The sequence below is a fragment of the Symsagittifera roscoffensis genome, chromosome 1, assembly GCF_963678635.1.
Source record: "Symsagittifera roscoffensis chromosome 1, txSymRosc1.1, whole genome shotgun sequence".
Taxonomy (NCBI): Eukaryota; Metazoa; Xenacoelomorpha; order Acoela; family Convolutidae; genus Symsagittifera; species Symsagittifera roscoffensis.
In genome coordinates this window covers 89,477,773-89,500,530 of record NC_087062.1, presented here as the reverse complement: position 1 = coordinate 89,500,530, position 22,758 = coordinate 89,477,773, and the positions used below count along the sequence as shown (strand labels likewise).

Below are 22,758 nucleotides of genomic sequence, written 5' to 3'. Positions count from 1 at the left end.
TAGCTGAGCCTATTTCGTTTAGCTGAGTCTATTTCGTTTAGCTGAGTCTATTTCGTTAAGCTGAGTCTATTTCGTTTAGCTGAGTCTATTTCGTTTAGCTGAGTCTATTTCGTTTAGCTGAGTCTATTTAGTTTAGCTGAGTCTATTTCGTTTAGCTGAGTCTATTTCGTTTAGCTGAGTCTATTTCGTTTAGCTGAGTCTATTTCGTTTAGCTGAGTCTATTTCGTTTAGCTGAGTCTATTTCATTTAGCTGAGTTTATTTCATTTAGCGGAGTCTATTTCTTTTAGCTGAACCTATTTCGTTTAGCTGAGTCTATTTCGTTTAGCTGAGTCTATTTCGTTTAGCTGAGTCTATTTCGTTTAGCTGAGTCTATTTAGTTTAGCTGAGTCTATTTCGTTAAGCTGAGTCTATTTTGTTAAGCTGAGCCTATTTCGTTTAGCTGAGTCTATTTCGTTTAGCTGAGTCTATTTCGTTTAGCTGAGTCTGTTTCGTTTAGCTGAGTCTGTTTCGTTTAGCTGAGTCTATTTCGTTTAGCTGAGTCTGTTTCGTTTAGCTGAGTCTATTTCGTTTAGCCGAGTCTATTTCGTTTAGCTGAGTCTATTTCGTTTAGCTAGTCTATTTAGTTTAGCTGAGTCTATTTCGTTTAGCTGAGTCTATTTCGTTTAGCTGAGTCTATTTCGTTTAGCTGAGTCTATTTCGTTTAGCTGAGCCTATTTCATTTGTCTAATTCGTTTAGCTGTGTCTATTTAGTTTAGCTGAGTCTATTTCGTTTAGCTGAAACTACTTCTTTTAGCTGAGCCTATTTCGTTTAGCTGAGTCTATTTCGTTAAACTGAGTCTATTTCGTTTAGCTGAGTCTATTTCGTTTAGCTGAGTCTATTTCGTTTAGCTGAGTCTATTTCGTTTAGCTGAGTCTATTTCATTTAGCTGAGTCTATTTCGTTTAGCTGAGTCTATTTAGTTTAGCTGAGTCTTTTTCGTTTAGCTGAGTCTTTTTCGTTAAGCTGAGTCTATTTCGTTTAGCTGAGTCTATTTCGTTTAGCTGAGTCTATTTCGTTTAGCTGAGTCTATTTTGTTTAGCTGAGTCTATTTCGTTCAGCTGAGTCTATTTCGTTTAGCTAGTCTATTTCGTTTAGCTAGTCTATTTAGTTTTGCTGAGTCTATTTCGTTTAGCTGAGTTTATTTCGTTTAGCTGAGTCTATTTCGTTTAGCTGAGCCTATTTCATTTAGCTGAGTCTAATTCGTTTAGCTGTGTCTATTTAGTTTAGCTGAGTCTATTTCGTTTAGCTGAGTTTATTTCATTTAGCTGAACCTATTTCGTTTAGCTGTGTCTATTTAGTTAAGCTGAGTCTATTTCGTTTAGCTGAGTCTACTTCTTTTAGCTGAACCTATTTCGTTTAGCTGAGTCTATTTCGTTAAACTGAGTCTATTTCGTTTAGCTGAGTCTATTTCGTTTAGCTGAGTCTATTTCGTTTAGCTGGGTCTATTTCGTTTAGCTGAGTCTATTTCGTTTAGCTGAGTCTATTTCATTTAGCTGAGTTTATTTCATTTAGCTGAGTCTATTTCTTTTAGCTGAACCTATTTCGTTTAGCTGAGTCTATTTCGTTTAGCTGAGTCTATTTCGTTTAGCTGAGTTTATTTCGTTTAGCTGAGTCTATTTCGTTTAGCTGAGCCTATTTCATTTAGCTGAGTCTAATTCGTTTAGCTGTGTCTATTTAGTTTAGCTGAGTCTATTTCGTTTAGCTGAGTTTATTTCATTTAGCTGAACCTATTTCGTTTAGCTGTGTCTATTTAGTTAAGCTGAGTCTATTTCGTTTAGCTGAGTCTACTTCTTTTAGCTGAACCTATTTCGTTAAACTGAGTCTATTTCGTTTAGCTGAGTCTATTTCGTTTAGCTGAGTCCATTTCGTTTAGCTGTGTCTATTTCGTTTAGCTGAGTCTACTTCGTTTAGCTGAGTCTATTTCGTTTAGCTGAGTCTATTTCGTTTAGCTGAGTCTATTTAGTTCAGCTGAGTCTTTTTCGTTTAGCTGAGTCTATTTCGTTTAGCTGAGTCTATTTCGTTTAGCTGAGTCTATTTCGTTTAGCTGAGTCTATTTCGTTTAGCTGAGTCTATTTCGTTTAGCTGAGTCTATTTCGTTTAGCTGAGTCTAATTCGTTTAGCTGTGTCTATTTAGTTTAGCTGAGTCTATTTCGTTTAGCTGAGTTTATTTCATTTAGCTGAACCTATTTCGTTTAGCTGTGTCTATTTAGTTAAGCTGAGTCTATTTCGTTTAGCTGAGTCTACTTCTTTTAGCTGAACCTATTTCGTTTAGCTGAGTCTATTTCGTTAAACTGAGTCTATTTCGTTTAGCTGAGTCTATTTCGTTTAGCTGAGTCTATTTCGTTTAGCTGGGTCTATTTCGTTTAGCTGAACCCATTTCGTTTAGCTGAGTCTATTTCGTTAAACTGAGTCTATTTCGTTTAGCTGAGTCTATTTCGTTTAGCTGAGTCTAAATCGTTTAGCTGTGTCTATTTAGTTTAGCTGAGTCTATTTCGTTTAGCTGAGTTTATTTCATTTAGCTGAACCTATTTCGTTTAGCTGTGTCTATTTAGTTAAGCTGAGTCTATTTCGTTTAGCTGAGTCTACTTCTTTTAGCTGAACCTATTTCGTTTAGCTGAGTCTATTTCGTTAAACTGAGTCTATTTCGTTTAGCTGAGTCTATTTCGTTTAGCTGAGTCTATTTCGTTTAGCTGGGTCTATTTCGTTTAGCTGAGTCTATTTCGTTTAGCTGAGTCTATTTCATTTAGCTGAGTTTATTTCATTTAGCTGAGTCTATTTCTTTTAGCTGAACCTATTTCGTTTAGCTGAGTCTATTTCGTTTAGCTGAGTCTATTTCGTTTAGCTGAGTTTATTTCGTTTAGCTGAGTCTATTTCGTTTAGCTGAGCCTATTTCATTTAGCTGAGTCTAATTCGTTTAGCTGTGTCTATTTAGTTTAGCTGAGTCTATTTCGTTTAGCTGAGTTTATTTCATTTAGCTGAACCTATTTCGTTTAGCTGTGTCTATTTAGTTAAGCTGAGTCTATTTCGTTTAGCTGAGTCTACTTCTTTTAGCTGAACCTATTTCGTTAAACTGAGTCTATTTCGTTTAGCTGAGTCTATTTCGTTTAGCTGAGTCCATTTCGTTTAGCTGTGTCTATTTCGTTTAGCTGAGTCTACTTCGTTTAGCTGAGTCTATTTCGTTTAGCTGAGTCTATTTCGTTTAGCTGAGTCTATTTAGTTCAGCTGAGTCTTTTTCGTTTAGCTGAGTCTATTTCGTTTAGCTGAGTCTATTTCGTTTAGCTGAGTCTATTTCGTTTAGCTGAGTCTATTTCGTTTAGCTGAGTCTATTTCGTTCAGCTGAGTCTATTTCGTTTAGCTGAGCCTATTTCGTTTAGCTGAGTCTATTTCGTTTAGCTGAGTCTATTTCGTTAAGCTGAGTCTATTTCGTTAAGCTGAGTCTATTTCGTTTAGCTGAGTCTATTTCGTTTAGCTGAGTCTATTTAGTTTAGCTGAGTCTATTTCGTTTAGCTGAGTCTATTTCGTTTAGCTGAGTCTATTTCGTTTAGCTGAGTCTATTTCGTTTAGCTGAGTCTATTTCGTTTAGCTGAGTCTATTTCATTTAGCTGAGTTTATTTCATTTAGCTGAGTCTATTTCTTTTAGCTGAACCTATTTCGTTTAGCTGAGTCTATTTCGTTTAGCTGAGTCTATTTCGTTTAGCTGAGTCTATTTCGTTAAGCTGAGTCTATTTCGTTAAGCTGAGCCTATTTCGTTTAGCTGAGTCTATTTCGTTTAGCTGAGTCTATTTCGTTTAGCTGAGTCTATTTCAATTAGCTGAGTCTGTTTCGTTTAGCTGAGTCTGTTTCGTTTAGCTGAGTCTATTTCGTTTAGCTGAGTCTATTTCGTTTAGTTGAGTCTGTTTCGTTTAGCTGAGTCTATTTCGTTTAGCTGAGTCTATTTCGTTTAGCTAGTCTATTTCGTTTAGCTGAGTCTATTTCGTTTAGCTGAGTCTATTTCGTTTAGCTGAGCCTATTTCATTTAGCTGAGTCTAATTCGTTTAGCTGTGTCTATTTAGTTTAGCTGAGTCTATTTCGTTTAGCTGAGTTTTTTTCATTTAGCTGAACCTATTTCGTTTAGCTGTGTCTATTTAGTTAAGCTGAGTCTATTTCGTTTAGCTGAGTCTACTTCTTTTAGCTGAACCTATTTCGTTTAGCTGAGTCTATTTCGTTTAGCTGAGTCTATTTCGTTTAGCTGAGTCTATTTCGTTTAGCTGAGTCTATTTCGTTTAGCTGAGTCTATTTCATTTAGCTGAGTTTATTTCATTTAGCTGAGTCTATTTCGTTTAGCTGAGTCTATTTCGCTTAGCTGAGTCTATTTCGTTTAGCTGAGTCTATTTCGTTTAGCTGAGTCTATTTCGTTTAGCTAAGTCTATTTCGTTTAGCTGAGTCTATTTCATTTAGCTGAGTCTATTTCGTTTAGCTGAGCCTATTTCATTTAGCTGAGTCTAATTCGTTTAGCTGTGTCTAATTAGTTTAGCTGAGTCTATTTTGTTTAGCTGAGTTTATTTCATTTAGCTGAACCTATTTCGTTTAGCTGTGTCTATTTAGTTAAGCTGAGTCTATTTCGTTTAGCTGGGTCTACTTCTTTTAGCTGAACCTATTTCGTTTAGCTGAGTCCATTTCGTGAAACTGAGTCTATTTCGTTTAGCTGAGTCTATTTCGTTTAGCTGAGTCTAATTCGTTTAGCTGTGTCTATTTAGTTTAGCTGAGTCTATTTCGTTTAGCTGAGTTTATTTCATTTAGCTGAACCTATTTCGTTTAGCTGTGTCTATTTAGTTAAGCTGAGTCTATTTCGTTTAGCTGAGTCTACTTCTTTTAGCTGAACCTATTTCGTTTAGCTGAGTCTATTTCGTTAAACTGAGTCTATTTCGTTTAGCTGAGTCTATTTCGTTTAGCTGAGTCTATTTCGTTTAGCTGAGTCTATTTCATTTAGCTGAGTTTATTTCATTTAGCTGAGTCTATTTCTTTTAGCTGAACCCATTTCGTTTAGCTGAGTCTATTTCGTTAAACTGAGTCTATTTCGTTTAGCTGAGTCTATTTCGTTTAGCTGAGTCTATTTCGTTTAGCTGAGTCTATTTCGTTTAGCTGTGTCTATTTCGTTTAGCTGTGTCTATTTCGTTTAGCTGTGTCTATTTCGTTTAGCTGAGTCTATTTCGTTTAGCTGAGTCTATTTCGTTTAGCTGAGTCTATTTAGTTTAGCTGAGTCTTTTTCGTTTAGCTGAGTCTATTTCATTTAGCTGAACCTATTTCGTTTAGCTGTGTCTATTTAGTTAAGCTGAGTCTATTTCGTTTAGCTGAGTTTATTTCATTTAGCTGAACCTATTTCGTTTAGCTGTGTCTATTTAGTTAAGCTGAGTCTATTTCGTTTAGCTGAGTCTACTTCTTTTAGCTGAACCTATTTCGTTTAGCTGAGTCTATTTCGTTAAACTGAGTCTATTTCGTTTAGCTGAGTCTATTTCGTTTAGCTGAGTCTATTTCGTTTAGCTGAGTCTATTTCATTTAGCTGAGTTTATTTCATTTAGCTGAGTCTATTTCTTTTAGCTGAACCCATTTCGTTTAGCTGAGTCTATTTCGTTAAACTGAGTCTATTTCGTTTAGCTGAGTCTATTTCGTTTAGCTGAGTCTATTTCGTTTAGCTGTGTCTATTTCGTTTAGCTGTGTCTATTTCGTTTAGCTGTGTCTATTTCGTTTAGCTGAGTCTATTTCGTTTAGCTGAGTCTATTTCGTTTAGCTGAGTCTATTTAGTTTAGCTGAGTCTTTTTCGTTTAGCTGAGTCTATTTCATTTAGCTGAACCTATTTCGTTTAGCTGTGTCTATTTAGTTAAGCTGAGTCTATTTCGTTTAGCTGAGTCTATTTCTTTTAGCTGAACCTATTTTGTTTAGCTGAGTCTTTTTAGTTAAACTGAGTCTATTTCGTTTAGCTGAGTCTATTTCGTTTAGCTGAGTCTATTTCGTTTAGCTGAGTCTATTTCATTTAGCTGAGTTTATTTCATTTAGCTGAGTCTATTTCTTTTAGCTGAACCTATTTCGTTTAGCTGACTCTATTTCGTTAAACTGAGTCTATTTTGTTTAGCTGAGTCTATTTCGTTTAGCTGAGTCTATTTCGTTTAGCTGAGTTTATTTCATTTAGCTGAGTCTATTTCTTTTAGCTGAACCTATTTCGTTTAGCTGACTCTATTTCGTTAAACAGTCTATTTTGTTTAGCTGAGTCTATTTCGTTTAGCTGAGTCTATTTCGTTTAGCTGTGTCTATTTCGTTTAGCTGAGTCTATTTCGTTTAGCTGAGTCTATTTCGTTTAGCTGAGTCTATTTCGTTTAGCTGAGTCTATTTAGTTTAGCTGAGTCTATTTCGTTTAGCTGAGTCTATTTCGTTTAGCGGAGTCTATTTCGTTTAGCTGAGTCTATTTCGTTTAGCTGAGTCTATTTCGTTTAGCTGAGTCTATTTCGTTTAGCTGAGTCTATTTCGTTTAGCTGAGTCTATTTCGTTTAGCTGAGTCTATTTCGTTAAGCTGAGCCTATTTCGTTAAGCTGAGTCTATTTCGTTTAGCTGAGTCTATTTCGTTTAGCTGAGTCTATTTCGTTTAGCTGAGTCTATTTCGTTTAGCTGAGTCTGTTTCGTTTAGCTGAGTCTATTTCGTTTAGCTGAGTCTATTTCGTTTAGCTGAGTCTATTTCGTTTAGCTGAGTCTATTTCGTTTAGCTGAGTCTATTTAGTTAGCTGAGTCTGTTTCGTTTAGCTGAGTCTATTTCGTTTAGCTGAGCCTATTTCATTTAGCTGAGTCTATTTCGTTTAGCTGTGTCTATTTCATTTAGCTGAGACTCGTTCTGAATTTTTGTTTTTCTTAATTAAATATTGCCATCTTCCTGTTTCATATTTGGGCGCTTTGTGCGAAAGAAAATAGTCAGTTTAGGGTGTATACATCTGAAAGTTTTGTCAAAAATTTATTTTTTCAATGCTAAAATTGTTTTTTCGACTTATTAGCGCTCCTAATAAATGGTTTCTTTGATTTAAGAGCTCTCTGGGAACTTGCATCACAGTCCCTGGTTCTTTTCCCCTGGCGTTGACTGCCAAGATCTACAACAGGAATGTGTTAGTATAATAAAATGTCTTTGTTTTAACATAAGATCGAAAATCAAAAATTCCGTTGGAGATTTTTTGTAATGAATTTCGACATGTTATTGTATTAAATTATTCCTTGTTGTAGAATTCAATTGTAAAAATCGTTTTCTTCGTCTTTCTTTAGTTTGTTTGTTCTCTGCAGGTGTGGTATAGATGTCAAAAGGTCAGCAAAAACTGTCATGTACAGCTTGGAAATTTTTCCGTTGAGCTGAAGATGCCTTCCAATTATTATTTAGTGTTGAAGTTTTTCTTTTTTGCTCATTTTGCGTACTGTGACAAAGTTTCGAAAGTTCTAATCACAAGGACCTGTAGGGCAGGGAAATTTTTATCCCAGATATTTAGTTTATAATTTTCTGATAATGCATGCTTGTGTTCATAGTTAACTGCCTGTAAGATTTTGATTTTAATTTTTTTGCTAAGTGTAGTGTAAAGTAAAAATAAGATAAAACAACAATCCAAAATAATTTCATAGTGTTCAATATAGTTTCATTCTTTTTCGCTGATACGACAGAGTTTTTGAACTTATTTAAAAATCTTTAAACCATATCATCTATCTGTTTTTTTTTTCGTTCGTAGGCTGACTAAAAATATGTTTGCAAAATAGGTTACACTTACAGGAAGTATTTTCAGAAACATTGATACCTAAAACAGAAACAAAGCGATAAGCACGGACATCCGAAAATCTTTATAAAGCAAAAAACAAATTTAAGTCAGGAATTGTTAAATGGAACACAGCGACTTAGCTCATCAACAAAAAATTTTCATAAATTTCAAATTACATTCGCAAAAGAACTTTTAAAAAGGATTTCATAATTGATAGAAGTTTTGGCACATTGAAGTAGAGACTTGATTCGGGCATAGTTAAAAATGCTCTTTCTGATGAGAGCTCAAAACCCCGCTTTTTTAATATTGGGTAATGGTTGTTCAGACCTCTTCTAATGGATTGAGAAGAAATTATACGTACAGTGGGTTTTTCAACCGATATGTTAGGCACATCCAAGAAAGCTTATCTGGGATCAACCAAGGCAGAATAAAGGGTTTAATTGAGGGTTGTTAAAATATATTTCATTAAACATTTTTTTATTCTGGAGGAAAAACTGATCCGATTAATTTTGCCTTTTAGGCTAACTTTGAGAGTGCGTGATTGCGGGGGATTGCTTGACACGGTAATGGATGCTGAATTTTTGGTTCATTCTATACGCTGCTATTTGACTATTAATTAAAAAATAGCAACCCTCTCTCCGAACGCTCTTTTGGTAAATGAAAGACACATGAACTTTTTAATAATAACTTCAGTTTGATTTAATGATTAAAAAAAGAATTTTAAGTTGGAGTGGGAATTACCAGAAGAATAAAAATCATGCGTATTAACCCAGTTTTTTCAAAGTTGACGCTTTAACAAAAAAGGTCAGCAGAAAATTTTCTTTAAACTAGTTGATTTTTTTGTCTTTAAAAATTTTAATGAAAAAGTGCTTAGTTATTTTTTTTGAGTACATGTGTTCGGCACTGAATGTTCCGACGATAGTCTGAAAAAAAGCAACAGAAAATGTTTTTCAAATAAGTGTCATTGTTACTGCGTGGTGTGACAAAAGATCTGAACGAAAAACTAGAAGTTTGGCCTATTCGACACTCATAGTAAATTAAGCAAATTGGACAACATTTTTTGTAGAAAAATGGCTAGCAAAAAAAACAACCAATGTATTTTTTTTGATTCCAAAGTTAGTTTTGACGGCTTAAATTAAGCTATATAAGCTATTAAAATTAGCAATTGTAAGCCTGATCGCTCGCTTTTTTCGCTTGAATTTAAAAAAATTTAAGTAATACTTAAAACCTGTTTTTCTCGATACTGGCACAATTTTAGAAAGTTTTTTAATGTCGTTCGAATCACGGCTGAAAGAGTTTTAATATTATATATCAGTCGACCCATTCCGATAATTTTTTGTGGTACCTGATTTCGCGCGGAAAACAAAAAAACTAAGAAGAATCGAACACAAAGTTCCTCCCAATTTTTCAGATGTGCAGAACGGTAGGCCGACAATTCGTAACTGGCGACAATTCGTAACAAGTGACAATTCGTAACAACGCATTTGCAAGTAGAATACGCTTGCTCCGCTGCGCTTACATCCGACACGAGAGGAATACTGCGCATGAATCAGTGTTCGCCGCTTCATATACTGTTACGAATTGTCGCTGTTACGAATTGTCGACTGTTATTAATTGTCGCGTCACGGTTAGGAGCAACAATAAAATGTGTTTCTTAGGGGTAGAACTTTGTGTTCATTGTCTGCTCTTTACTCTAGGATATTCTAAATTTCTTACTTGTCTGAATGGGAAAATTGCAGACTGTTTTTTCTCGACACTTAAAAAGTTTGAAAATTTCTCATTGCAGCTCAAATCAAGACTGAGAAGACTTGAATATTATTTAATATGATTTTATACCATTTAACTTTTGGTTTTTTTGCTAAAAAAGGCCTGAATGTTGTACGTCGTCGAGTTATTTTTTCCATCTTCGTTTGCATGATATCAAGACATACATGCTTCAGAAATGACTGTGAAACTCGGCCGGATATTTTCGGGGATCCAGCCTTCCGCTGCAACACCACACTTGGGAAACTATATCGGAGCGATTAAACCATGGACGCAGTATCAACATATCACACCTCTCAAGCCTATTTTATCTGTAGTTGATCTTCATGCTCTCACAAACCCTTCTTTGACGCCAAGTAAACTGCGTGATAATATTTTTCAAATGACCGCGTCTCTACTAGCATGCGGGTTGGATCCACAAAAATGCGTCATTTTTCAACAATCAATGGTACCTCATCATTCTGAGCTAACCTGGATTTTGACTTGTGGCTGCACGTTGAACAGACTCCAATCTCTTCACGCCTGGCGTGAAAAAGTGAAGAAATTGGGAAAGGGAGCGGGCCTTCCCTTAGGAGTATTAATGTACCCAGTTTTAATGGCTTCTGACATATTACTTTACCAAACAAATACAGTTCCCGTAGGTGAAGATCAAGTTCAACACATTGAGCTTGCAAGGGACATTGCTTCAGGTTTCAATCAGAAATTCAACAGTCATGTGTTTAATATTCCTGAAAAATTGATCCAAGAAGAAAGTAATCGAATTAAATCGTTGCGGGATCCACTCGCTAAAATGAGCAAATCAGATGACAATCAGTTCAGTTACGTAACTATTTTGGATGAGCCTGATCAAATTCAAGCTAAAGTTAGAAAAGCAGTTACAGATTCGAACCCAGTCCTGACCTTCGACTCGGAAGCTAGACCGGGTGTGTCGAATCTTATCAACATTTTAGCGTCTCTGAAAAATCAATCTATTAGTGACTCGCTGCAAGAAATTGAGTCTATGAATACACTGCAATTGAAAAATCTCGTGTCAGATACCATTGTAGAACATTTGAATCCCATTCGAAAAGAGCATCATCTTTTAATGAACGACAAAGCATATCTTTGCACTTTGTTGGAAGACGGAAGGAAGGAAGCTGCAGAAATTGCTGAGAGAACTTTGAAAATTGTTAAACAAACGATCGGGTTGATCTAGTTGTCATTGTGTCAAAAAAGTTCAGTTGCTAATTTAAATTTTCATCGCTAATTAGATTTTGATTCCGAATGAAGTCATCAAAGTAGCTTGGTATGCAAATCTTATTGATCTAAATAAGCAATTTGCAAAATTCGGCGCCTAGAATAATCATGGTAATAAAAAATCGATAACGTTTTTAATTAAAGGCCAAGTTGAATTGTAAAACCTCTCATTTTTCAATTTTGAAACCATACAAAGTTAACGAATTTTAGTCTGCAAAGGACAATACCTTCTGTTAAGAATGAAACAGTTTCTAGGATTGGCTTTTCTGGTGCTGATTTTTGGTAAGTATCTCTCCCAAATGATAACAGGTTTCATATAAACCACATAAATATAGAAACATTTTGCAAACCTTCGTCAATTTTGAGGGGAGACAATTGAACTTAGTGAATCAGCTGTTTTTTGTCATAAATCGCAAAGTGGCGCTTTTAATTTCACCTTGTTCATCGCTACTACATCTTCTTGTCTGAATGTTTGAACTATAACTACACTTACAAATTATTAAGAGCTTGGGATGATGTCCAACCAGAAATAATGTTCGCCACTGAAAATAATGTTTTGATCGAATGCCGAATGGAGGTTTTTAGAAGCCTAATTTTAAAAAAAGTGCGTTGTTTCAAATTTCGAGAAATACTTTGGCTCGTGTGGTTTTTTTCCTCTGACAAATTTCGATTTTTTAACTAGCAAATTTTGACGGATTTTTTGGCAATTAAGGGTGTAAGGATTGCCAATTGTGCCGTTTTGGGATAAATAACGCGCGATTTATTTCGTGCTATGGACGATGAATCCGTCTTAGAAATGGTTCTTAATTAAATTGAGGTATGCTAGTTGGTCTACTTAATGCTTTGCTATATGTGAAATATATCGCTTATTACTTCAGATAGCTTGCGACGTTATGGGTTTCAAAAATTTGTTTGGAAACTTGCATCAATTTTTGAACAAACACTACTGCGTTGACGTTGAAAAGCAGTCGGAAGGCTTCTCCTAGTCTTTTTCTTCTGACTTTCGAAAAAAATATGGAATAATTGTGCTTGGAGGTGGTTTTATTCAGTAAAATTTCGGCCATCAAAATAATAGTTTTTACCAAAAAGCTTTTATACACCATTGAAGATATCGACTCCCGAAGTTCAAATGTATAAAGATATTTTACTTTCGATTATTTTTTGTAAAGTTCTGGTTGTTTGAAAATGCCGATTGGGCCATGCTCCGGACTAATTTGTGCGTGCTGTGAAGATTCATTACGAGAACTAGATGTGTTATTTTTGTATAACACACGTTTGCTAAGTTTATAAGTACACATCCGTGATTTCACTTGTAATCGGGACCTTGACTTTTTCCCGTAAACAACTTTTCGTTTAAACTTTGCAAGAAATACGTGAAGCTATTGCATTTAATTTCACGTGCAGCTAACATGCTCAATTTCTTGGATAATCAAATTAAAGCTCCTCGTAGTTCAATTTAGATTGTCACGTAATTTTTTCAAATATGTTTATTTTTCAAATTTTCACAGATTTTTTTTTGGATTTATGGTTTTGGTCTTTATTTGTGTCGGCAGATTTTCCGTTTTTCCATCTGTAGTTTTTATTATCTGGTACACTTCTGAAGCAATTTTTTTCCAAAGCTCGGAGCTTTTTTGTTCAAACTAGTTTTATTATAAGTGAAAATTGTTCTGTAGTTTGTAAATTTACCACTCTGGTTTTGAATTACCACCTCTGGTTTTAATTTTTTTTTCGCTTAAACGGGTTCAGTTTATGTTATGTCGCTTTAGTGAACTCATATTGCGTTATTTCAGGGTCTATTTTCTAGGGCTTTTTCGGGTTTCAGGAGGAATGGGTCGTAAAATTTTTAGATTCTCAATGCTTGTACAGGCTCTGTTAATGAGCATCTGATACAGAGGTATCAAATTTTTGTAAATGTTGTTTTAAGCTTGTTTTTCAAAAAAAATCGACTTTCTTTTCATCTATTCAATACTTTGCATTGCAATGTTTTAATTGTATAGCAAGTGTTTCGAAGCTTTGTGACACAAGTTTCACAGGACCAAAACCACCAAATCAACTTGTTCAACCAAATATCACCGAAGCCTCGTAATGTTTTGTTTATGATGCTGAAAGCGTGAACGCGATTTATTCATATACGTTGCGAGTTATCCCGCACCCCACAATCATTCCAAATTTAATGGAGGCATGCTAATTTGTCGTATTAGCTTCGTACTACTCAAATTTTTACCTTAGATGTTCGATATTGTCCAAAATTTATGGTTTTCCAATACTTTCTTTCGAACAATTATGCCGATTAAGGGAGGGGGCAGTCCGAACATTTAGGGTTTTGCCATGGTATACGAGCAGCCTCGTTTTTATTCGGAAGAGTTCGCTAAATGAGTACAATCTATGATCGAGACTGAATTTTAAAACAAAACTTTCAGAAGCTCCAAGAAAGCGCGGCAGTGGTTGAGATAGTATATCATATTCAAACAATTTCTGTACGGGATCGGCATCCAGAAAAACAATTCAAAACGTTTTCTCAACCTCAAGGAAAATGAATCTGTGATTCTGGTTTAGCTATAGAGCAAGTTCATTGGAAACTTATTGCACAGTCTAATCGAAACATTTTAATTAAACAACATACGTTTGGACCCACCTAATTAAGACGGTCTGTTTTTTAGCAGCGAGGAATGTATGAACATTTGATAACCTAGGTCTCTACGCAGGCTCTGATCTCATTGCTCGAAATACGGCAATAAAACACAAGCCTGACTTAATTCTGTGGAGAACATTACAAAAATGTTATTTTAAAATTATTTTTATGTTCTCACCAGAATATAGTCTGGCTTGTATTTGATTGTTACATTTTAACTTCTTAAAACATTTTTTAAACTTCTTTGGTGATCATCGATCGAAGAAAATCAGCAGCGTTATCCTTATTTTAGTACTAGCCATTCACTGTGGTCCTTCTGAGAGTATCGCTAACGACTTCAGCGGAGTTCCAGTTGATCGCGAGGTTCAAAAGCAGATTCGAGAGATGATCGCCCAAGAGATGGAAAGACGCCGAAAATGAAGAATCACGGAACTTGACAATTCAAAAATTACTGATTTTATCTGCAAATGTCTCCATGTTTTTATCTGCTTACTTCCCCTAAAATACAAATTCCTCTTAAAATAGAGATAAATTAAGACTAGAGGCGGATCTAGGGTTTTCTCGAGGGGGCAGGGGAATTTCAAAACGTTTTTGTAAATTTTGTCGACCTTTTTTTAGTTCGAACAAATTGATTTCCTGAGCGCTACCGGAACACTATAAGGACCCTATTTAGACAACAAATATTGCGTCGCCCAAATTGCGTTTTTTCGGCATGCGCTCCCCTTCAAAATTAGTATATATTGGCGCCAAAGGCGCTTTCAGAAAAATTATAGAGTTGATCGGCCGAAAATGAATGCCATGAAATAATACCAAAGGGGGACCCCTTTGGTTGATAAGGGGGTCGAATCCCTGAAGGGGGAGAACGTACGCCCCCGCCCCCTAAATTCTCACCTGATTAAGACAAAGAATTTTGGTTTTTATAAGGCTAGATTATTTTTAGGAATATAATTTTTGCTGCAAGGGGCTGATCTAGGATTTTATCGTGGATTTTTCAACCATTTTTGAAGAAGTATAAATTGCTTAAAAAGACCCTATCTCGTATAGGTTATATGCGCCAAATTTTTCAGAAAAGCTGGCCTCAAATCCCGTTTTCGAAACTTTTTTCCCGTAAACAACTTTTTTTTACACTTTCTGCAGCTCAATTTCGAGACTTGCTCAATTTCCTAAAATGCAATTAAAACTGCTTCTTAGTTCAGTTAAAGTAGTTATTAATGCTTGATAAAAACTTAAATTATGAAAATGTATGGGATTTGGTTTTTCATTTTTTGAGACTGGATTTTTTTTTAATTTTCCCAAAAAAAAATTTTTCTCGGAAAGTACTTACATACATTTCCCATACATTTTCATATTTTATGTTTTTATCAAACATTAATAACTACCTCAACTGAACTAACAGGCAGTCCTAATTCCATTTTCAGGAATTTGAGCAAGTCTCGAAATTGAGCAGCAGTAAATGAAAGAAAAGTTGTGAACGAGATTTGATTTTTCATTTTTTCATTTTTTTCTCGAAAACTACCCTCCCAAATCGGTTTAAACCGAAAAAAACTCATCTGCATTAGCAACTACGCCCAATTTTTTTCGACATAAAATGCAAGTATTTGTTTTTTAACGTTTTTGTGAAACCTTGATTTTTCTCAAAAAAATTCTACCAAATATCAGATTTTTGAATTAACAGAAGAGCGAGTTGCGGTCCGCCCTCCTGCATTAAAGGCTATGCCCAGAATTTTTAACCAAAATGTTAACGTCCTCGGAAATGTCATCATCATAATTAATAATTTTCTAATTTTTTTTCCACAAAAACTAACCTGCCAAATCTGAGATTTTGAGCTCAAACGATCAAACAAATTAGCTAAAGCAACCCTGCATAAGCAATTATGCCCAAATTTTTAACACAAAAGTTATGTCCCTCGGAAAATTGAAATTTTTTTATTTGACCGTTTTTTAAACAAGCAAAGCTTGTGTTATAGTATGAACTCTCTTTTTTTCCAACATAAGTCACAAATTTTGTTGCGACGCGAATATTCTTGCACGACAAAATCTGTTCATTTTGATCAATAACTAGCTATTCAGTACAGCCAATGCTAAGGATATTACCACAGACTATTACATTATAAATAGCACTTTAGTTTCAAGGTATCATGGATCTGTAGCGTAGAGGTAGGGAACAAGATCGGCAACAAAATAAGAGTGTTCGAACTTGGGCAGGTCGGATGTTTTATTGAACTTTTTCGTATACTAGATAAAATGCGTCCGCTCTATTAGTTGGTAAATTTCTTTATTTTTCAAATTGACTGGTACTGCTAATGCGTCATAATTGGATTGCGTCACTTAGCAATTATGTAGAATCATAATTGGCGTTTGTCACTTAAGAAATTTTGTAGACTCAAAGTTTAACTCATTCAGTTTTTCCCAGTATCGGTCATATTTTTGTTTGTGTATGCGAAGTGAAACTTCGCCTCTGGGTTGAAACTTCTTGTCCTGTTTCAAAAACTGCCCTCCCCTATCTGAAGATTCGGGTTCAATCAGAAAAGTGAGCTGTGGGAACTCCCGTGCATAAGCGGCTAAGCCCTCACTTAACATTTTTGAAAAAATTTTTACTTATCTTGAAAACTACCCTCCCAAATTTGAGTTTTTGGGTTCAATCAAAAAAAAGTTGAGAGAAGATCCATTGTATGCTTATTCAGCGGAGCTTCTCTCAATTCTTCCATTTGTTTGAACCCAAAATATTTCATTTGGGGGGTAGTAAGTTTTGGAAGGCTAGGTCCAATTTTTCTTTAAAAAAATATTATTGGCCCTCAAAAGTCAATGTTTTGACTTCTTCTCCAATTTTGAAATTTTTCACTTTTCTTGAAAACAACCCAGATGATATTAAGTTTTTAACCAAAGTATAACTTGACATTGTGTGAAGCCTCAGTGCATAAGCGGCTACGCCTTAAAGTTTGAGAAAAAGGTTTGTCTATGGAAAAACGAAAATCGAACATAAAAATCTACATACCGGCAAAATATACTGCTAGTTTTTAATGATTTTGCACAAAAACAATTGATAGTTTGGCAAGAAAAAAATTATAATAATACTAGTTTTAAAATATTGAACCTTAGGAGCTGAATTTTTAGTCGTATAAAGGAATTAAAATCTACCAATTCGTTTGCCTGATTTCAATTCCGAATAATTTTGTGTGCAGGATAAAATTTCGTAGTATGTTCTCAGAAACATAGTTAAAGTGTTCATAGTATTACACGAGCAGTTTATGTCGGAGCATAGCAGATTTAGGATAGTGTAGATTCCGGGATCACTCCCCACTCTATAGTATTTCAGTAATGGGCAGAATCTAAAAAACAACTCGAGCATGTAATTTCCTTGCTCTCTTACATTTCAATTGTGCTTTGTAACATTGCACCAAACATTGCCAAGAGACTTGAAAACTGTAGCTGAAAAAGGATAATGAGATTTATTGTGAATGATTACATTTGAAAAAACTACATATTTTAAGATCCTTGCGTCGGCTCTTTTTTTGTTCCCCCCTTTTGATTTTTTCGGAAATTTAATATGTGAAAACTTATTTAAAATGACTTTTTATGTTTCAAACTGCATAGATTAAAACGTGTCAGCGTAAACAGGTGAACAAATTTTTACAACGTTTCTTACATGCAAAATGCCGTGTGAACAACTTTTGAACAAATTTATTTTGAAATTTTACGAGGGGGTGGGAAACTGGAAAAGAGCCCTTGAGTCTTATGGATGAATCTTTTCATGATTGACGAAATTTTCTGATTTATTAAAAAAATGTTAGAAATTCAGATTTTCTGTATATCTCTCCGTCATTATTCGAATAGGCCTTCAATTTTAAAATAGGTCTTCAATTTTAAAATAGGCCTTCAATTTTGATTCCAAAAAAGACCGTTTACATCCAAGCAGCACCGTTTTTTGAAATTCAACAAACAATTATAAATTAAATTTACCCGTCAAGCAAAAAATATATAACTATTTTTGCTTTTGTTTTTTAAATCATTTTACTGTTTTCTTTATATTATATCTCATTATAAACCAGAAACTTTCATGATATATTTTTTATTTGCCTGTTTATCACTCAGCACGAATTTCTCTCCCGTATTAATTTTTTTCCCGGCCCTCTCCGATTGTTACTTCTTATTTGACAGCTTATTTACACATTAATTCTTTTTTGACAGCAAACTTTGGCTAGGCAACTGCCTCATTGTTTTCACCTGCGATATATGCCACACAAATTAAGGTAATGTCGGAATAGTCTGATATATGTTGAAATATCACAATTCTTCGGCAAAACAAACCGACATGGTTATTTCGATTTTCTATCCAAACACGTGCAGAAAAAGATATCAGCAACTCTATCAATTTTCTCTATTCATTATACTAGCAAAATTGTCGGGATCTCGGTGGTCTTCGCAATGAAAAAGGTCGCTAAAAACCAAAGTTCCAAAAACACTTCAATTTTTTTCGAATTACTTTAAAAAAATTAAATGATTTTCTTTTCTTCCTTGATTTCTATAAAAATTAGAGGCGAAGCTGCTTTACAGTATCACGTTCGCACATCTGCTCCACGAGCGCTCGTAACTTCACCAGCACTAGCCAGTAAAAAAGCAGCACATTTTTTCTATCAAATTGCAAATGTTATGCAGCAAAAATTCGGCCAAAAAATAAAACTATTTTAATGTTCCGGATTTGAAAATCCGACCTGTTGATTAGGAGTCTCATGTCCGCGCATCTGAGCCACGGTCATTTGAAAGTAACATAATGGCCCAGTTAATACTGGATTCACCTGTTCTAATGTTTTTAATCATAAATTGTGCTGATACGGAAATGCGTATTTTTCGGAGTTTCAAAAATCGAATTTACGCTAAACCCTAGTGTTTCTCTGCTTAACCGCCTAATTGAAGGAGAAAATTTGACTTTTCCTAAATCCATAAACTTTTCTCTATTACAGCATGGGAATAGCCTCTGCTTTCAAGTCCTGACTTATCTCTGATTTGGCTGGGTAGTTTTCAAAAAAACTGAAAAAGATTCCAAAAATCGATCAAAATTCAAAAACTTGACTTTTTCTAAATCGATTAACATTTCTCTATTAAAGCATGGGATAGCCTCTGCTTTCAAGTCCTGATTTTTAGATAAAAGATCCCCATATCCTGATTTTTTAAGTTGAACCCTTAATACCTGAATGAAGTAGTAGTTTTCGAAAACTTGAAAATTCAATTCTGTGGCAGCTTTTCTGCAGAAAACGGGATGAAACAGATTACGCAGCAAAAATCTATAAACAATGTTAATTTTTTCGAACTAACATCCTCAGAATCAGCCGGATAGTTTTCGAAAAACAAGAAAAACTTTCCGAAAAATGGGCAAAAATTCCAAAATTAACATTTTCTAAGGCCATATTTTTTTTCAAAATGCAGAGAATAGCCGCCCGCTTGCGCAGGTATGATTCGCAATTTTTTTTTCTTTTGGTTTACTTAATAACCCCCGATCTCCAATTTAGCAGCGCAGTTTTTTTAAGTCAAAAAATTAAAAACTAAATAAATGTCAAAAACTGTGCTTGTTTGAGTTCATATCTTTTTTTCTACCGAATTTTAGGGAATAGTCGCTTGGGAAGGGGAAATCCTCATGATTTGTTCTTTTGCTAGGAACTTTCAATTCAGATTTGGGTAATTAATGTATGAGAAAATGAAATAATTCAAAACAAAGAGATCAAAAATCTTCCTACTGAAACTTTTGAAGGCCGTAAAACGCTTTCTTTTAGGAAAATAGGCGGAAGTTTCTGAGAAAAAAATGAAATTTCTGCGAAAAAGGCAAAATTTTTCAAAGCGTCGCAAAAAAATGAAAAAAAAAGAAATCCCTTACATTTTCATGATACATGTTTCTTTTCAAACAGAACCTAACACTAGCCTAAAATAAAGCAACAAATGCCATAAATTATTTATTCGTAAATCAGCTCAATTGAAAAATACCAACAGAGCCACTGAATGACCTCTTTTGTTTTCGATATAGGTTAGATTTTTTCCAAGTCCTGATTTTTTAGATTGAACCCTTAAATAACTGATTCAACTAGTAGTTTTCGAAAGATTCAAATTTTAATTTTTGGATTGAATCCTTAATATCTGAATTAACTAGTAGTTTTCGAAAACTTGAAAATTTAAGTCCATATCAGCTTTTCTAAACGGGATAAAACAAATTACGCAGCGAAAATCTAAGAACCATGTTAATTTTAATGAACTATTAACCTCAGAATCAGCAGGTTACTTTTCGTAAAACAAGAATAAATTTCCAAACAACGGGCAGAAAAAATCAAAAATTGGACATTTTCTAAGGCCATTTTTTTTCCAAAACGCAGAGCGTAGCCGCTTGCGCAGGTATGATTCGCATAATTGATTTTTTATTTCTTTTGGTTTACTTAATAACCCTCGATCTTCAATTTTGCAGCGTAGTTTTTGAGAAGTCAAAAAATTTAAAATTTAACCAAATGTCAAAAACTGTGCTTGTTTGATGCTATGTTTTTTTTCTACCAATCTTTAGGGAAAGGCCGCTTGGGAAGGAGAGATCCTCATGATTTGTTCTTTGGCTTGAATTTTTTTTTCAGATTTGGGTATTTAGTATGAGAAAACGAAAACAAATAGATCAAAAATCCTCCTACTGAAACTTTCGAAGGCCGTAGAACGTTTTTTTTTGGAAAATAGGTAGTTTTTGATATAAAATGAAATTTCTGCAAAAAAGGCAAAAACTTTCCAAAGCGTCGCAAAACAATTGAAAACAAGAAATCCCATACATGTTCATGATACATGTTTCTTTTCAAAGAGGACCTAACACTAGCCTAACATAAAGCAGCAATATATGCCAATAAGTTGTTTATTCTTTAATCAGCTTAAATTGAAATATACAAAAAGTGCCACTGAGTGACCACTTTTATTTTCGATATGGGTTAGATTTTTCTTTTTTGTAATAATACACTACGCTTCGCTTGTATAAACATAGTTTGTTTAAAAAGAAAAAACTGAAACCTGTTTTACAAGACATCTATAAAAAGAATACAATTAAGTGGTCAATTTTCATGCTGAATATTTTCCACTGCATAATAAGCAATATGCCAACGCTCATGGCAATTTCAAGAAAATTCAATTCCGAATGAGCTTTTCAATTAACCATCAGGGAAGCTTGTAGAACAGCTCCACCAAATCTGGTCTTATCAACATGGTGCTTTCAAAAATTTTACCATGCCTGTTTTCTTTGCGATGATATTGTTTTTAAGTCACACCCCTACACACGATATATCAATACCTTGCTTGCATTATGAAGCTTTTAATCAAACACGACGTTCAGATAAAAAAAAGTGCTAGAGAACATTTTATATCACTCGAGACCCGCAATTTGGAGCTAGAGAAACATAAAATATGCATCTCATCAACTCCATAAGTCGACTGACAATCCGTTTTTGGTCAGTTCAAATCGTAAACAAAACGCCCGGGAAAAATGGGCCTCGAAAAAAACTTATATGCAAAAAAAAAAACGCCAAAATCTACCTCTGATCAGGAAATCCTGAAGCATAGCCAACAGAGAGTAGTAAGTAAAATGTTGATGTATTGCTTGAAGCAAAAACGACCATTTTTCTCATCTTCTGCATTTCAGTGGAAGCACGAACAATTTCTCAAAAATTTTTCAAAAAACGAAAAAAGAGCTAAATATATAAGCAGAGCCAACAGAAAATTGGAAAAGAGTCAACGAACGCAAGTAAGCAAAAAAATACTGTGCTTCTCCAATCTCAACTTTCGAAATTCGAAGAAAAAATAGGTTACCTTAAAGCTCTTTGAGTTTCTAGAAAAATTTATGAGTAAAATTTTTTGATTAAACAAACACAACTTGAGAAAACGGGATCAAACGATAATTTTTTTTATTTCGCTGGGAAATCTGAAATCAAATTCCACTTTCAAAACTAGAAACCGATCACATTTTTTATAACCTTCACACTTTGGCTGTTCGATATTGGAGTTGGCCTTCCTTTTAACAAGGAAATGATGTTAAAAGTAAATCAAACGTCAAAAAATAGAAAAACTGGAAAAAAAAATCGACTTTTATGAGAGTCTTCCCTACGTTAAGTGACTCTAAAAAAAAGGAATCGCTCCAATAAGAACCGCTGATTTGACAGTTTGAAAACCTCAGGCAAGAACTTTTCTTGTCACCCTGAATTGAAACAGGGCCCGTTGATTGAGATCCAATTATCTTACACAGATGCGAAGCTCCGCTTCGCAAACACAAGCAATGAAAATGAAAGAAAGAGCTCTAAACAGGCAAAAGAAAGGGAAATAAGGAAAAGATTTAAAAAACACCTTATGAAAAATTTTGAAAATCAACTTTGAGACAAGGAGTATTACGTTCTCAGATCTCCTCCACTATCCACAAAAAAGCAACAATAAATTCAATGTTCCGGATTTGAATCTCCGACCTGATGATTAGGAGTGTCACTCACGTCCTCACATCTGCGCAATGGTCAATTAGAAGTAAACTAGTGGCCCAGCTAATGCTGGATGTACCTTTTTTAAAATATTTTAAATCATATATTGTACTGACACGGAAATGCGTAATTTTCAAATTTTACGCAAAACTCTAGGAATTTCTCCGCTTAAGCAGGAGAATAGCTCCTTATTTTAAGAAGAAAACGACTACTCGCTCTTTCATTTGAATTCTCTATCTCAGATTTCGCTGGGCATTTTTCGCAAAAAGTGAAAAAGATTCAAAAAACTATCAAAAAGCTAGTATTTTCGAGAATAGTGCTGAAATTTCTAAAAAAGACTGTAAAAATTCCAAATAAATTTTCCCGAAGTACATATCAGCTTTTCTACAAAAAAAAAATAGGGTGAAACAGATTATGCAGGCAAAATCTAAGCACGATGTTAAATTTAATTAACTATCATCAACCTCAGAATCAGCAGCTTAATTTTTGAAGAAGCTGAAGTTTCCAAAAAAAACGGGCAAAATTTCAAAAGTTGGAGTTTCTAAGGCCAATTTTTTTTCAAAACGCAGGGCATAGCTGCTAGCACACGGAAAATTCACATAATTTTTTTTTCGGTTAAACCCTTAATCTCCGATTTGGCAGGATAGTTTTTAAGAAAAGTTATAAGAATTGAACAAAATGTCAAAAAATGGGAATAACCGCTTAGGAATGTGAGCTCCTCATGACTTGTTCTTTTGATTGAAACTTTCATCTCAGATTTGTGTATTTAATATTTGAGAAAATGAAAAAATTCAAAACAAACAGATCAAAAATCCTCCTTCTGAAACTTTCGAAGGCCGTAGAATGTGGGGTAAAATG

At 34.5% G+C, this 22,758-nt stretch overlaps 2 protein-coding genes across 2 annotated transcripts in view; one reads left to right on the top strand and one right to left on the bottom strand.

The window, feature by feature from the left end:
* LOC134857202 (dual specificity mitogen-activated protein kinase kinase 1-like) overlaps positions 1-22,758 on the bottom strand; it is a 321,712-nt gene that overhangs the window by 156,617 nt on the left and 142,337 nt on the right. The window lies entirely within an intron of this gene.
* On the top strand, positions 7,086-13,909 carry LOC134857189 (tryptophan--tRNA ligase, mitochondrial-like). The gene is made up of 3 exons (XM_063873565.1): positions 7,086-7,164; positions 9,738-11,079; positions 13,722-13,909. The coding sequence occupies exon 2, from the start codon at positions 9,740-9,742 to the stop codon at positions 10,754-10,756; it is 1,017 nt and encodes a 338-aa protein (XP_063729635.1). The 5' UTR covers positions 7,086-7,164; positions 9,738-9,739; the 3' UTR covers positions 10,757-11,079; positions 13,722-13,909.